This window comes from Megalops cyprinoides, unplaced genomic scaffold (genome assembly GCF_013368585.1).
Source record: "Megalops cyprinoides isolate fMegCyp1 unplaced genomic scaffold, fMegCyp1.pri scaffold_27_arrow_ctg1, whole genome shotgun sequence".
Classification (NCBI taxonomy): domain Eukaryota; kingdom Metazoa; phylum Chordata; class Actinopteri; order Elopiformes; family Megalopidae; genus Megalops; species Megalops cyprinoides.
The window spans coordinates 728685-746355 of record NW_023494723.1 but is presented as its reverse complement, the minus strand read 5'-3'; the positions used below and the strand labels follow the sequence as shown (position 1 = coordinate 746355).

Here is a 17671-nt window from a genome sequence, read left to right as displayed (position 1 = left end):
TGGGTCTGTTTCACTTGTAAAGGAAGTCGTTTGTGTCTTCTAGGTGTAAGCTAGGTGCTAAAGCCATTTATGCTAAGGTTTATGCTACAATGAACATGTCAGATTTTGTATTTTCCAGAGTGTCCCAATTACAGTGTATGAGACTGCCCTTTGCTGTCTTTTTATGTAGCTGAAGATGGCTTGGAACCAAAGTTGTCCTTTAGTAGCCTAAATTATTGTTCTGTTGATTGAAGCCATCTTGTGTTCAGTATCTATATACGTACAGGAGTTAGGTGAGGGATATACACAAGTTGGATGTAAGCTGTCCCAGAGGCACAGGGACTGTCTGTGCGCTGTGTATGAGTTTGTTTGACAGTGACAGTGCTCCTGAAGAAACCCAAAGCATTAGAACAATTGAAAACCACCCTTTGCAGACTTGTCATGCAGAATGTGCGCACTGAATATAATCATAAAATGATGTCTGAGCTTGGGGAGATGAAGATTGTCCTGCAGCAGAAGTGAGCTGGAATCTGGGATATCACGGGAAGGCATGTGGGCAGGTATGTGTGGGATGGAGGGGATGGAGTTGGACTGGTTTGATTGGGGTGCGAGACGGAGGAGGAAGTGGAATTCTGCATCTTAACAGCACTCCAAGAATGGCATTCTGGGTCGGTCCGCTGAAGCAGTGAGCCCCATTGTCAGGGATGCAGTGTGTGGGAGGTGACAGCACCCTGCTCTCTGTGAGGAGCGCTCGTGTAGAACAGCTTCATGAAAGGTCTTAGTCTTTCACACCCTGATGGGTGAACGTTTGTTCCTACCCTCAGAGGCGGAAACAGGACATAGGCACAGTAGCGTACACCTGGAAGAATAACATTCAAGCATTGCTGTAACCTTGCTGGCCTCTGGACCTGTGTTAGAGCTCACGCTGCTGGAAAGGGGACTGGTGACATTCTGTGAGTCGATAAGGCCACGGCACCTCGACTTGGCTGCTCAGTTCAACCGTAAGCTTCACACCAGCCAGGCAGTCAGGCAAGTCCCCTTCAGGCGCTGGACACAAAGCCGCTGGCAGAGGGGACACTGTGACAAGCCTCTGTGGTGACTTCCTGTTCCTCTCTCACACTTTGCTGTGGTAGCAGTCTGATTGATGATGTTTCAGTGCACAGTCATGATTCTTCATAATTAGAGGTATGTTGTTTTATTTTTAGATTGTTGCAATAATTATTCTCAATGCTATTGAGTGTACGTGGATATTTTGTCATGCTAGTGTCATCTGTGTGTTCACTTTTCCAAAGAAGGGGATGTACCTGCATAATCAGTGCTGTAGTAAAATGTTTCAGTACCCGAATAATAACGTAATACTAAAAAGGTAATTAAGAGACGCTAATCCAGTGGGGCCCTCATAGGTAGATAGTACAGAGCGCCACATGTGCTTTTGCATGCTGTTGTTGCATGAGTGAGGTCTGGGGGTGTGACATGCAAATGGTGAGCACACCCATCCCGCCAACTCGGTAGTTTTCTGTTTTGCTTTTTTTTTTCATCAGCAGAAGCAAGGACACGGTCTGGGGGGACCCTGTGCCCCCACAAAGAGAGACATCGTAGAAGCATTCCACTCAAAAGAGGTGTCTCACTGTGCACCCTCATCCACATAGCCCCCACATCCCACTCTCATCGCCTGGACAGGCCAAGGGGGAGGAGGGGGCATTTTGGGATTTCTGGGACTTTCCACCAAAGATATTGTATATAATGATCTTACCACCGATGCCCCCCCGATGTCACCATCACCATCTGGAGGGAACTGGCAATAATGTCTCGAGACTCGAGACTCGCCTGTGCCACATGTACTGTATGTGCCCACATCGTGTCAACACTAGAGATCAAATGCTTTGAAAAGAGATGTAAAAAAACCTGTACTTTCCCAACTTTCTTCCCAGCAAGGGTGTTTATGTGAAGTGTGTGCAGGTGTACGCATGCACACATGCACACACACATGCAATGTGTTACATGTAGGGATGCCACATTACCTGTTCACTGTAAATTTCGCTTTGGATAAAAGCGTCTGCTAAATAAATAAATGTAAATGTAAATGTAAATTTCCAGTAAATTTCCATTGTCACTCCCTGTTTGATTACCATTCCCGTAATCCTGTTCTCTGCTGTCTGCCTGACTTTAAGTTTCTGCCTTTTTTTTTCAATGCAGAATCTGGCCATGTGTTTGGTCCTTCTCAGAGTCATTGGGCCCTATTTTAACAATCTAAGGTGCATCGTCAGTGGCATGAAGCGCACTGTCATTGTGGGTGTGGTCTAGCGCGTTTTGCTATTTTGAAGGCAGAAAAAACGCGCCAAGCACCAGCGCATTGCTCCAAAAGGGTTGGACTGCTCTACCTAATTAATCAGAGGTGTGTTTTGGGCGTGACATGCCTTTGACATTCCCTTTAAAAGCGAGGCTCTTGATCAATGGCGGACTGCTATTTCAATGGTGCAAATTTTTCTCAGTCATCAGTTGATCTTTTTTTTCTCTGAAAAAGAATAAAGATGTATGAAAGAAATGTTTTGCCAATGTTTCAGCCTCATGATGTAAAAAACACGGTGAATCATATTCATGGTAATATTTCAAGTGTTAAACCTAAAAACATTCTGTTAATAAATTAAAAAAAAAAAAAGTGCTTACCAGGCTACAGATGTTGAAGCTGTTCTGCCAGCTGATCTCTCCTCTCCTGTGCTGCTGCATTTGGGTCCATTGGCATCGGCACATGTGAGTCACAACACAACATGTGCTACCTGACTTATCCAAACATCTGAAGCGCATTTTCAGCAACCCAAATGTTCTGTCTATGACAGTGTGTGCTTTTGCGCACCCACCCCTCCAAGGGAGGATTCCTCTGGAAGACTGTAGAAATGACAAAATTGCCCAGTATGAAGGAGTCATGACTTGAGCCAGGGTAATTTGCGAACACATGGGTGACTCGACATGCAGCATCGCAGATCGCCTGTATGTTAATTGAGTGGGTCCCCTTGCGGTTGACATAAATCAGTGCGTTTTCAGATGGTGCACGTAGTTGCACATGAGTGCAGTCTATAGCACCGAGGACGCCAGGGAACCCACTCATCACCCAGAACTTCTGTTTAACCCGCTCCTGGCTGTCAGGTGTCATGGGAAATTAAATATATTCACTAGCATGTCGGACTAGACCTGAGGTAACTGCATGTACGGCCGAACTTATGGCAGATTGTGATATGCCTCCAATTGAACTCAGGGAATGTTGGAATGACCCACTAGTATAGAATTGCAGCGCAGCAGTTACTTTAACAGCAATGGGAAGGGCATAGGGACAGGATGCATTAGTTCTCAGATCATCTGCCAGATGACAGATGTGTGTCACAGCCGGGCGAGATAGGCGCAGTTTACACCTACATTCCTCCTCACTGAGAGACAGATAGGAATGTCTCGGCCGGTGAACCCTCTGCCTTTGCTGTCTTAAAATTCTCTGTGCCATCAGATACTCCATTCGGCTGCACGAATCGACAACATATGAGCAGATGCAAAGATATTTAACTGAAGAGTTCAAGGTGTTTTAATAAACTTACATGGTCTTGTGTTGGTGTAGCCTAAAGTAGCCGTCAGTGTTGATCCGTCAGATTTAGTTTCCTGGTTATTGACCGACAGCTCCATTGTGACACGTGTCCTGAAATACCCATGGTCTTGTTGCTATTGGTGAAAGAATTTTTTTAAAAAATGTTAAATAGGTCTACCTACCTAATTTTTCTACACATGGCCGCACATGTTCACCTGCTATTTTGACGGCATGAGCCCATGTCGCGAAAACTGACAACGCGCTGCCTGTAAGCTAGCAAAGACAACTGCGCCGCCATGCGCTGGGTGTAAGTTAGGGCCCATTGACTTTTTCCCAAATATGTTTTGTGTGGACAACAATTGTATTTTTAATGGATGTGCTTTCATTTTATCAGTGTTGTAGTTTTTGCTTTATAAATATTTTGAATGAATGAACATTTTTATGGCAGAGTGCCATAGCAGTTACCCGTAGGGTAGAATTCAAAATTGCGAAAATCCTTTCAATAAAAGGCCACCAGTACTAAATGAATGTAAAATTTGAAGCCAGAATAGTGAAGATAATTTTGATCTTTGTTTCTGTTGTGATTACCACTGAAATCGTGACCTTCCTTTGCCAAATCCCTGGGTTTATGTTATTTTTGCACTTCCAGAAAGGCAGTACATTTTACCCCATATAATACTTTAGCATTTGTTTAGGGCTATTGCAATATCTCTGATTTGTTCTTGACATTTAGGGTATGCAAATGAGAAATGTTTTGGTTTGTTCATTTTGACACACTTCTTTTGTTTTGGGTTATTGAATCTACATCCATTTAGTTTATGGAATGGAAAGAGTAGCCCTTTCAACCCTACAAAGCTCAATATTGAGTTAGGAGGTTGAGTTGAGTTAGGAGGTTGAGTTGAGTTAGGGATGCCGATATTCGATATGCCGATATTTTCAAACTCATTTTGGCCGATTGCTGATGCCGATACCAATATATTGTAGATATATAGGCCTATATAGATGCCGCGGAATTTAAAAATGGTCTCACTCCCCTCCGAGAAGCAGCACACAACTAGCATCCTCACAGGGTGAGAAACTTTTGTTTTTGCACAACACAAAAATTACGCCCACTGTTCGAGTCCCAAAGCACGAACTAGGCGATCGCAGGGTGTCTTGTTTTATTTCCCATCGCCGTCTTTGCTTCCTGAGCCTTGTTATTTAAAATTTTTCTCACGCCCCCTCCAGCAGCAGAGAAAAGCTTAGCAGCACACAGCTAGCATCCTCACAGGGTGAGAAACTTAGCTAGGGGTGGGTAGAAACCATTAGGACCTCTGTTCGAGTCCCAAAGCACGAGCTTGGCGATCACAGGCTATCTTGTTTCATTTCAAATCGCATTCTCTCCTTACGGAGCCGCATTATTTAAAAATGGTCTCACGCCCCTCCAGAAGTAGAGAAAAGCTTAGCAGCACACAGCTAGCATCCTCCCAGAGTGAGAGTCTTAGCTATATATTTTACCCCTCCTCGCATCACTGGTGCTTTACAAGTATTGCAAATAGCAATTTTGAGATAGATAGATATTTTTAAACACTCTCATAAGAAGGCCTAATGAATGAAAAAGCATCATACCCTGTCACCATTTTGTGTCCAAGGGATGTGTAATTTCTCTGTGGTATTGGCTCTCATTGTCATTGTGTGCTGCAGTAATTCCCTCTACAGTTCCTTCATCATGTTAATTGTCTTTTTTTTTATATTGTATTTGTTTATTGGGGAGGAAAAGGGTTTGACAAAGTGATTTATCATTTATCCGTTTTTAGGTGTACAATTACATGAACCCTGTTCTTTAGGCTCATATTATTAAGTATGTTATGAGAATGGATATTTTTCTGGCTTATAGAATGTTTTAAATATAATATTGACTATAATACTGAAGATAAATTAAATCCTTAACGGGTTGAGTACTTGGTACTAAAGAGCTTGTGTTACCATTGAGACTTTGTGTGCTTCTTATAATCATTTTCATTGTAGAAATTTACAATGTGCATTTATATTAGACTTCAAAACTAATTACAGCATTGTAAATTTGTCAATTTACAATGTGCGTTTATATTAGACTTCAAAACTAATTACAGCATTGCAAATTTACTGGGGATTTCAATAGAACACTTGGTTATAGAAAATTATTTTAACTGTTCTATTTACTAACTGTAGGGTGAGGAGGGGCTTGCAATGTGGTGAACTTTGTTATAGCTTGTTATTCACTGATACTTTTGATCATTTTTTGGGTCTCTGAGGTGAATTGAGTTATTAATGAGAATTTGTATGCTCACATATGCATATTGTATATGTGTACAAATGTAATCACACTTTGTCTTGGATTTACATTAAACTGTTGAGTCATGACACCTGTCTTTTGTAACTGTGGTGTTTTTCATTTGCATTCTTACCTGTGGTGTGAGAGTGTGTGTTGTTTTCCAGTCAAAGTCAATGTCACCAATGTGTCAGTTTAAAACCCACTGTTGAAACAGTAGTGTAAAAAAAGTTTACCTTTCTTCCAGTTGCAACATTTGTAAGATTATAAGCAGTGCCCTCTGATTAAACACAGTGATGGTGTTCCAGTACTTTCTCAACCGGAAAGGAGAGAACAGAAGAACTACAGCATGAGCACTGTGTTAGGTGTGATCGTGGCTTTGCAGATTGCCTTTAATTTATAAAGAGATAAAAATGGTTCTTATCTTGACATTTCTAGCTCTGCTTGTATTGGCCGTTGTTTCTGAGCTCTTTTAGAGTATTTCTCACAACTAGTAGGTTTGGGGAAGAACCAGCTGCAGCCAAGTTCTGTATAAAAGCATTGCCTAGTTTGGGGAACATTTCAGAGGAGCAAAGGAAACCTTCAAAGTCTTGGAGGAAATGTCCAGTAAATTCTCCACAAAGGCCAGTAGGACACAGCTTGTGCAAAATATTGTCTAGCATATCAATGTCAAAGTAATTAAGTAACTAGAAAAGTGCATTTCCTGAAGAAAATGCAGAGTGTGCTTGCAACCCGGCAGCAAAAACATGGTAACGTATATGAGACGATCGCTAGGATGTGGCTAAGTGGTTGCTAGGCTGTTGCTAGGTGGTTGCTAGGATGTTGCTAAGCGGTTTCTAGGTTGTTGCTGGATGGTAGGTGGTTGCCAGGGTGTTACTAGGTGGTTGCTAAGGTATATAAGGTGGTTGCTAGTGTGTTGCTAGGTGGTTGCTAGTGTGTTGCTAGATGTTTACTAAGGTATATGATTTGGTTACTAAGGCATTCTTAGGTGGTTGCCAAGGTGTTGCTAAGTGGTTGCTAGGGGGTTGCTAGGGTGTTGCTAGGTGGTTGCTAGGGTAAACAATATGGTCGCTGGGGCATTGCTAGGGCGTTGCTGGGCTGCTTTGCATTGCAAGCACACTAACAAGCATAAACAACAATGTAATCACCACATTGTGTACATAGACAAACCATAATACTATTTGCACATTCTTCATTACAGGTTTAATGGTTGTATGTGCAATGGAGATTAAAACGCCCAGAGTCAATGTTAAGCAGCTCTAACACTTGAAGCAGCTGAGGGATGCTGGATGGCGCTTTGTTGATGGACACGCTTGCCTGTCTAGTAATGTCTGGTGATTAACTGAAAGTCCACAAACAGTGTGAGATGCTCAAATTGTAGATTTATTTTACTGTACTTTGTCTTCATTCCAGCAGAAGCAAGAATCCATACACAGTCAGTAAATCCACAAACTGAAAAATTCACCAGTACAAATCTCCCGCTCGCCCAGCATACCGTGTCAAATGAAGCGGTCAAAAAACTGTGTGCACCTGTTCTCCAGCAACCCCTGTCACCTGAGGAAAGGTTCCCACCTATATTGCCTAATGAATCACCCCAAGAGTGACCCCTACAGGACACACCTCACAACATGACAAGATGTCTCTTACAGTCAATATTATTGAATAACTACTATCAAAACACAACGGTACATTTCCCAACTGCTAAAAATTTTCATGTTCGTTTGTTCCACTAGGTGGACCCTGTGGTACGTTGTTCAGGTTTCAAATGGGCCGTCTGTTTTTCTCCTCGTTATTGTGCCTGAGACTCTCCAGATACATTCTCAAACTTTCTGTATGATCCGTCTTTACTATCATAAATGCAAAGTTCAGGATTCGCTGCTACGGCAAACAGATTTCGGTACTGTCTTGGTTAAGGACTTGACTGCCATTTTAAGGTGTAAGGGACCTGGCTCTGCACGGTCACACAATTTGTTTATTGTGGATCGCAGACAGTGCCACATATCTTTATAACGATATGTGTCGGTTTGCCAAAGGTCAAATGAACAAACGTGTTTCTCTGCTTTATGGTTTAGCGGCACCTTTTTCTCCTAATGATTTCGTGCTGTCATATTACAAGAAAAGAATCTAATGTTCAGCTGCGACTGATTTAATGTTGAAATACTGGCAAAAACGAATAGGATTTTAAACAGCAATAATTAGCAATGATAGCAACTATGTAATTAATTTGAGTTCTTGTGAATGCTTATTGGAAAATTCATTAATCACTGAATGTCAAGCGCTCGCGCCAGCTGTCTATAAGGTCATTTTTGTTTTTATTTATGTTCTTGTAAGGAGCTTTACAGTGCCTCTGTTGGAACTACCCAGCGAAAAAGGACGAATTAGTGATGTTATACCGTGCATTTTACATTATTAAATATTATATTTTGCATAATAAACGTAATGCAAATGAATATAGCTATGTACACACACAAGTACATAGACATGTATACATATGTGAGTGGTTGTATGTATATATAGCCCCAAAATGGACCCAGTCGTAGCCGTTAAGATGACCCCTCCATTACGTACCTGTAACTGACCGCTGGAGACAGTGACAGTTCGCTGTCAGGTGTCTGTCTTAAGCTCCGTTCATTACAGAGACGACGTTGCCGTGTAACCACGGACGCCAATCGAATAAGCAAAGGCGACAACCTACCTCGCTTTTGATAGACAGCATGATGAGCCAATGGCATCTGTAGTTTTTTTTTTCGCATGTTTCCAATCAGGGGCGACAGAGGGAGGGTTCTCACCAGCCCTGAAGACAAGCGACTACAGAACGGGAAAAACGATGCTTCGAGACAACGGGAAGGGGGGCGTCCATCAGACAGATATGGTCGAAACGGGATATTTCGGGTACAGGATCCTTCAGAGTTGATGTGATATTGAAAAAATGGGGCTCACCACAAAAGAAAACGAGGAAGCGTTATTTGTCCGCTGCCATGAAAAGACAGACAGGGACAGGTTGGAGTAACGCTGTTGCGTTGCATTCTGCTATGACGCCTCAATCTGCGATCGGGAATTACAACCCCAGTGCGCTCTGTTAATTAGCAAACGAGCCAGGGATTCACGGAGAAACTTAAAACTTCCATAATCGATATGCATTCAGCGTAGGAAATTGTGGTGTCTTTGGTAAGGAGAACGCATCTTAACGTCTGGGGAAATACGGAATCGACCGTTATTTGCAAAGCCGAGAGGCGTGCGAGTGAGAGATACGTGCCTGGAAATAAAATACAGCTGCATGTTGATCGCTGCGTTTGAGCAACTGATAACCACTGGATTAATCACAGTTTCGTTTCACTCTAGTTAGTCTAGCTATATAGCATTTATTGATTCCTGTAACATTCATGTAGGCAATCTAGCTAGCAACGGTAGTCCATGCAAGATTTTATCCAGATAGCTAATATTAGCTAACATTTAGCAGCTAGTTTTGAATAAAGCTTGTTATCTGGTTTAGCTAGCTAGAATTTTCAGGTTTTACAAATTAAACATTAAAACAGATGTGCTTGCATTTTTACAATAAGCAAAAAAGAGGGAATAGTCGTCGGAAAGTTTTTTTTCTTTTTTTGCACGTGACCAATAGCTAAATCAATAACCAAGCAGGCTAGCCAGCTAAGTAAAACATTCTAGAATTAGCAGGCTAGCTAGCTAACATGTAGTATCTAGCTAACGTTACCCATTAACTTGAAATCATCCTTGTCGCCTCTGTGGTGCAAAGGATGGTATTATATTGATGGTAATTAACGTTACTTCTGCATGCATGTTAGCTAGCAAACAGGCGACGTAGTCAAGTGGTTTCACTAATTCCCTTTTTTGGATTAAAACTATAAAATAGCAAATTTGATATTGATATCGATAACGCTCTTTGTATGAGGGTTCTTAGGTTAGCTTTGCTACATATAGTTTGCAGGCTGGTTATTGTAATAAGCCTAACACTAATAAGACACGATCACACATACAGCAATCCTCAACGTTTTTAATATTTAGCCAGTTAGCAACACTAATCTTTATCATATATATATCTATAGGTATATTTAAAGTCAAAAATTGACTGTGTATGAGCTCCAGATAGCAAGCCGCAGCAGGAGTCTTGTGACAGTCGAGCCCTATTGAATAGAGATACCTGCAGATGTGCGCTTTGAGGTGGCAGGGCATCGAGAGAATCCTGCAGTTGTGAAGTCGAAGAAGATGCTATGAATTGTGTGCAATGGAGGTGACCACGGATTCGAAGGTGTTCCCCAACACCCAACCGCGTTTTCGAGGCTACTATGCGTTTATTCTGGGATCTGTGGTGCTAGTTTCTGTGACGACAGCGAGTTCCCCTGTAGTCGGTAAGTGAACGAGCTGCTTATACATCACGCATTCTGGTCAATACAGTAACCACAATTTGGTACTTAAATTGAATTTAAATTTCTTAATTTAGTTGGCTAGCATTATTAGTCATTATGCATGCCCCCAACCAAATACATACACGCACAGACGCAGATCGACAGAAACCAGATGTATGGTTAATTATGTTTGCGCACTTACACATTGTGTTATGATGCAAAGTGCGTTCTGTGTATGTGAACCATATATTTTGATACTATTCTGTTGTTCTCTAATCTAAAGGAAATGTTGATCTAAACTGTGATCTGTTCTATCGATATTGCACACCTCCGACTAATGCGTCCTATGTAAAACCGCTCACACATCGACTAATGCCGATTGATTATGGCATATACATGTATTCGCATACATACTACCGGTGTTACCCAAACGATTTACGTTTTGCTTATTGATGATCCAGAAGGGAAACGCATGACAGTATTCACAGTTTCAGTGAGGTATTTGAGTGTGAGGAACCTTAATGCTGCAGTTCAAATATTATAAATCCCTCTGACATCCAAGTCACCAGCTACTATATATTAGTTATCAAGCCTTTTTCCTTTAGCTGCCACATGGATTCCATAGATTCCTTTATTGCACTGTAATAAGAATGCAAATGTTTGGTTGTTTAACCAGCTGTAGCGAAAACTCACTGGTACATGGCATTTTTAGTCCAGTCTGAAGGTGGCTGTAGTCATACTGTTGGAATTGGCTGATCTTCTTGTCTTGTAGCACTCATTACTGTATGTTATTGTCATTTAGCAGACACTCTTATTCAGAGCAACTTCCATACATACAGCTGGGTGTTTTACTGAGACATCTGTGGGTAAAGTTCCTTGCCCAACAGCAATGCCCCAGCAGGGTATTGAACCAGCAATCCTTCAGTTATGAGCCCTCTGCCTTACCACTACGCTACACTTCTGCTCAGTGCAGAAGGGTGCTGACTGCTGGGCTGTTGCTTTCCAAAGAACAGATGGGAAAGACAGGACTGGACCCCTGTTGCAGGTTGGAGAGACACCTCTCTCTTATGACTACAATCTGAAGCCACACTCACGTAGCCTGACAACAGTTCAGTTATTATCTGAAAATATCATCTTAGATGGGTGGCACCCTACAGACTGGGCTGCCTCCGTTTTCAAGTGTGTAAACCAAATTTTTTACCATTGTCAGTCATGATTGTCATTGTCTTTGTCAGTATAGATTGTCAGTGTAGACTGCTTAGCCTGTTAGTAGGAAGAAACAAGATTGTTAAAGAGGAGTACAAGAGACCATTCTCTGGCATACAGATGAGCAGCAGTTGTGATTGTGAGTGGAGAGCTTCTGCCCATTTTCTAGCAGGGGCTAAAACAAGGCCACACCACCTTTGCTCCTTGCTGTCAGACCCCAGTTAACTCATGCACACAAGCGCCATTCAACAATCGCAGAGAGTCCTGTTTTGATGGGGCCATTGTCACCCTGCCCAGAAGCACTGATCCAGTCAATCAGTGACCAGTTGATGCCCCAGCAACAGAGTATTTGTGCCTTTTTCTTGTAGCTAAATGGTCATTTTTTCTGTAAACCTTCCAACCTTATTGTCTCAGGTGCAAATGTCCAGTGTAACAACGTTTAACAAAAGGTCATGATTTTAGGCCAGCAAGCCTGTGTGAGACTGTAGATGGCAGTTTCTCTTGATAGAGATGAATTCAGCCAAACCTATTATTACATTTTTGCTTTAGAAAAGAATAAACTGCTCTCCTGTAGCCTACAGCAGATTCTGAGCTGGTGGACCAAGACCAGGCTTCACTGGGAAAACCTGTTTCCAGCAGGTCCATGGGCCCAAGTGAAATTATTTGGGAGGGGAAAAATGTTATTCATTCAGCCATCTGTAACATCATTTGCTCTCTGTGTTTGCATAATTTTTCAGGGGGTTGTAATTATTTTCTTCTGGCCCTTAAATTAAAATATTTTCAAACATTGGACTCCATGATAGGGATTTCATCCTGCAAGAATTGTTCTGATCTGAATACTGTGTGTGTAAGAATCTTGGGCACTTTGTTGTAAAACTAACCAAGTAGAGCAGTTATTTGAAGGTTGGCCTTCTGGGGCTTTTGATCATAGTGTCCCCTGCATCTCCTTCTCAGCAGGAATAAGGAAGTCAGTATAATGCTCTTTTGTAATTCATCCATGATGTTGGCTATTCATTTGGTGCAGATCTTACCACAAACACAACAATAATGCAGTTTCACAATCATGGGTCCATAGTCTGTTACTAAATACTGTGATTTAAACAAAAGGACATGTTAAAAACTTTCTGGTATCTTATTTTTTCATATCTGATGCATTTTAATTTTCATCTTGTTTTTTTTTACAGAGAATAAGAGAACAGACATTATTTAATTGATTACAATGATGGATTTACCTTTAACAAGACCAAACAGACAAGGAGAAAAACATAAAAATAAATAAATAAGTAGGAAAAAAAGAACATTAAAGAAGACAACAACAAAAAAGGGGGGGTTGGGAACTGAAACTCGGTTCCAAATTAGAACCAAGATGTACAAAAAAAATAATTTCAATTCTGCTTATTGGTTCCTAAACGCGATAACCCTTTATTAATGCAAACAAAGGCTACATATCTGCAAGGACATACATAGCTATCTGCCAGGACTTTTCTACGTGACTACATCACGCATCAACGCAACAGCATGTCCATTTGTTTAGCTCTTTTGCAAGTACATCCAAACCAGTGTGACTGCGATTAGCCGTTTAGCGCATATGCTAAAACCGGTGCCATTAGAACACTAGATTGGAAAAATTTGAGGTTTGAGGAAAGTTGAGCTTTGAGCTTTGAGGAAACAGCGATTTAACATTAAAAAAATAGCAAATGCTAACTGAAAACTATGAGAAGCTTAATAACGTAGCATGCACACTACATAGCATAAAAGTTATGTGCGAAAGGGTTAAATATGAACTAGCATGCATGGCTATTGTCACAACAGTGTGAAAGATGGACCGCGGTAAATGACAAGGCAAAGTGCAATGCATGGGGGAAGCTAATTATCTGCAAGTCAGGTTGCACATAAAATCTGACCAAACATTTAAGGCAGCACGGCGTCGATCTGAAAGACTGTTCAGTGTTGCGATAAGCAAGAATAAGCAGAATCAGAATCGATAAAAGTCAAATGATACCCAACCTTAAGTGTAATCCCCTTTACATTTGCTTGTTTTGACAGTTATAATTACCTCTGGACGAGGTGTTTATTTGTTGATAGTGGGGATAGTGTGTGATGTACTTGACTAGTAAAATATAGGACAAATAAAGATGCATGTGTTTGTCACCAGAACACTAAAATAGTCTCTCCAAAACAACTAGTGCAGTGCACACGAGATTGATCATACGTTTTACAATACAGTCAAACAATCTATTTCAGTAATGATGTTAAAATGTTTGATTTCAGACAATTGGTCAGATTAATTTACAAGATTAAGATGCGGACAGATCCATTCTTTTTCACATGTTCAGCAGCAGTTTAAGATTCAGTCATTCTGTTGTCAAAAACATCAATCTCTCTTTTTTCAAAATATTTCAGGAAGGTGTCCCATATATCTCTGGACTCAGCGGGATGTCCTTGTCAGTGATTACTGAAATGGGTATAGGAGATGGCTTCATTAAATGACCATACCCATACCCAGTCCTCCTCAGATATTTCTTCCTGTAAGTCTTTACTCCCGGCTTCAAGGTTAAGATTATTTGATTCTTTTGATTTCTCTACTAAGAAGTCACGCAAGATGGAGACTTGGCCTCTACCTTGCAAGTGGTCTACCAGTACCTTTTCTAAAGAGGATAGTGCTGGGGGGTCAAGGGAGTGATGTCTTGAAAGAACATAACTTCCTACTTGAAGATATTTGAAAAAAGTTTTTACGGGGGATATGAGAAGTGTTTTTAACTTCTTCAAAGGTCATAAACTTCCCATCCTTATATAGGCCAGAACCCCTACATAAACCTTTCGCTGACCAGAACTTAAAGCCCAAATCAGATCTTCGGGGATGGAAAAGATCATTTCCATAAATAGGACTAAAGCAAGAGAAATGTGAGTCTTCTCCAAGATAAGACAGGACTTCATACCAGACTGAGATAGTGTTTTTAAGAAATGGATTTTTGTTCTTTTGATAAGCTTTTTAATTATATTGATTCTTGTGATCATTGATATAGGCAACTTTCTCCATCTTGAGATTGAATTAACTGTACTATCTATCACTGGATTGTAGTTTTCTGTAATAGTCTTGCTAACCTCTGGGGTTATTTTAATTCCAAGATATGTGATCCCCTCTATAAATCTAGAAATAAAGGGTGTTTGAAGAGGCGGGTGGAGTCTATCCCTGTGACTCAAATACATCATCACTGACTATATTATGACATTATTCACCTTATACCCAGAGATCAAAATTACACCAAATTTCATGATTAAATCAAGAAGTGATGGAACAGATTGTTTCAGATTCTATAGAAACAACATGATATCATCTGTGTATAGAGAGATGCAGTGCTCTAAGCCACCAGCTTATTCTTGTATGCACTCTAATGGCCATGGCCAGAGGTTCAATGGCTATGGTAAATAACAAAGGTGTCAAGGGGCAGCCTTGCCGTGTTCCCTTGTGTAGTTTAAATGGAGAGGATAGCAATCCGTTGGTGAGAATTTGGGCTGATGGGTTTGCGTAAAGAAGATGGATCCATTTAATGAAGCCATCTCCTATACCCATTCTGTCAGTGTTTCAAACATATACTGCCATTTTCAATCTGGTTGAAAGCCTTTTCTGCATCAAGTGATAGTATTGCTGTATCAGTTGCCTCTCTACTTTCCTGTGTAATGTTTAGTGCTTGCCCCGTGTTGTGAAAGGCCTGTTTTTCTTGTACGAACCCATTTTGATCACTGTGTATTACTTGTTGTAACAGGGTCTCTAAATGCCTTACATAGAATCTTAGTATCATTGTTAAGAAATGAGATTGGTCTGTATGACTGCCTCTGTATTGGGGATTTTCCAGGTTTTACCAGTAGTGTGATAACTGCACAATTTAAAGTGGGGGGAGAGTGCCATTCATTAATAATACATGTCGATAAGGGGTGGTATCAATTTATTTTTAAATATCTTGTATATTTCAATGGGTATTCCATTGGGTCTTGGGGCTTTCCCTCCCTTCATGTCATTAGTTGCCTCACGTAGTTCCTCGGCTTCTAATTTCCTCTCTAATGAAGAAGTAGATTCTCTTTCCAAGGTTGCAAATTGTAAAGAGTTAAGGAACGCTAACTGTTGTTGTTCTGAAATCTGTGTATATTCTGAACTGTATATAAGTCTATATAAGAATGATTTAAATTATTTGTTTATTTCTTCAGGATTTACTGTAATGTGACCATCATCTCTTTCACTAGCATTGATTGCTCTCTCTGACTGCATCTGTTTAATATGCCAGGCCAGAAGTTTCCCTGCTCTCTCTCCCCGTTCATAAAATTTCTGCTTTAGGCACATCACGCTCTGCATTGCCGTTTTGAAGATATTTCATTATATTGAGATCGTAATTTGTGCAGTTGAGATGCTATGAAGAAGCATTTCTGGAGAAGACCAGGTGCAAAGGTGAGGGAGACTTGAGCATGGTCTGAGATAACTATACTATCGTACCAGCATTTTGTGATCTGGGGTTGGAGGTGAGCTGATACCAAAAAGTAGTCAATACGTGAGAATGACTGGTGTGTATTTGAGAAGCAAGAAAGCATTTTGGTGTTAGGGTTATTGAATCTCCACACATCTATCAAATTAAAATCTTTAAGGCATTGAAGCAACTCTGTGCATGTTTGTTGATGGGATGTCTTCACAGTGGTTGATTATGTAATTCAGGATAGAGGGTACAATTGAAGTCTCTATCTATTATAAAGTAACCAGGAAGTGCTGCCAATTTAAGAAATACATTTCTAAAAAATGCGGGGTTGTTATCATTTGTGCCACAGATATTTACTAAATTCAATTGAGTTGAGAGGAGCATCCCTTGGATGATTAGAAATCTCCCCAAGTTGTCACAAATTGTATCTATTATTTGGAAAGGTACTGATTTATGTATCAAGGTAATAACGCCCCTTGCTTTAGAGGAAAAAGGTGCGGAAAAAACCTGCCCAAGCCACTTTCTCCGTATTCTGTCCATATTATCTGGCATCAAATGAGTTTCCTGGAGAAAGATTATTGTGGATTGTAATTGTTTTAGTCTGTTCATAACTTGTTTTAGCTTGACAAATTTATTTAAACCTCTAGCATTCCATGAGGTGATCTGAATCTCAGTGTGTGAGGCCATTATGTAACACTTTTAAGAACATGTAACTTCCGAGTTGAGAGTAGACTACATGGATGCTGACTGATGAGACCAGAATGGATTGTGCACTGGAGGATAAGTGGGAAAATGGAGGGAAAATAAAACAAAACAAAACAAAAGTCAATGTCATAGAGACACGAACGGTAACACTCAACTTGAACACCCCTAAGAAATACTTTCCCTTCCCCATGTCGTATGACCTGGCTATGAAATAAAACTGGTCCACACACTAAACCCCATAATGGAGAACGGGGATATGGAGAGATTGTAACTTCTTCTGAACTCCATCAAAGCATTGCTGTTGTCTGTGGAGATCCGCCGATATGTCAGCAAAGAACATCAAGCGCTCGTCCCTGAAGCAGATGGCCCCTTTGTCTCCCGCTGCTCTCATGTAACTGTAGTTTAGAAACTTCATGATGACCTTTCCTGGACGTCACTGATCTGCTCCCGCCTGGTCCCCCCTTCTTCTTCCGATTCTATGAGCCCTCTTGATAACCAACAAACTGAGGAAAATATCCACACCAAGGGCTTAAGAGAGCCACTTTTCCAAGAAGGCACACATGTCTTTGCCATCAGATTTTTCAGGGAGCCCCACCATAGACTGGACCTGCGGCTAAGACAATGCCAGATTCTATATGGGTGGATCCACTTTCTGGTGGCCGGTTGCTACGTACGTGCTTGCTTAACAATATTTTACTGTCTATCTACAATTGTTGACAATCCATTCCTTGTCTGTAGCTGGAGATGGGTAAATGCAAATTTAACCACAAATGGCTTGACAATGCCAGTTATCGTGGTGGCTGAAGCTGGTGCCTGAAAATGCCTACAAGGCATACTGCACTGTTTGCAGAAAGCGTTTTAAACTCGACACAATGGAAATCAAGGCCGTAGAATCCCATATGCAGAGTGGGAAACACAGGGAGTTTATGAAAGTCTGCCAGCAGACTCCAATAACTAATTTCTGCTCCATTCTTGCCACCGCGAGCGAAGATGTTACCACAGATGTTGAAAAGAGACAGCAAGTGAATTCACAGCAAACAACGTCATCTGACCTCCAATGAAGTTGGGGCTCTATGCCAACGCTCAGAGC

At 41.0% G+C, this 17671-nt stretch overlaps 1 protein-coding gene across 1 annotated transcript in view; it reads left to right on the top strand.

Annotated features, from left to right (window-relative positions):
* Positions 1-9464: 9464 nt before the first annotated feature.
* Positions 9465-17671, top strand: part of LOC118772301 (UPF0606 protein KIAA1549-like) — a 68829-nt gene continuing 60622 nt past the window's right edge. Inside the window, exon 1 of the mRNA XM_036520575.1 lies at positions 9465-10207. Coding sequence (XP_036376468.1) covers positions 10084-10207 — 124 coding nt within the window. The 5' untranslated portion in view covers positions 9465-10083. The remainder of the gene's footprint in view (positions 10208-17671) is intronic.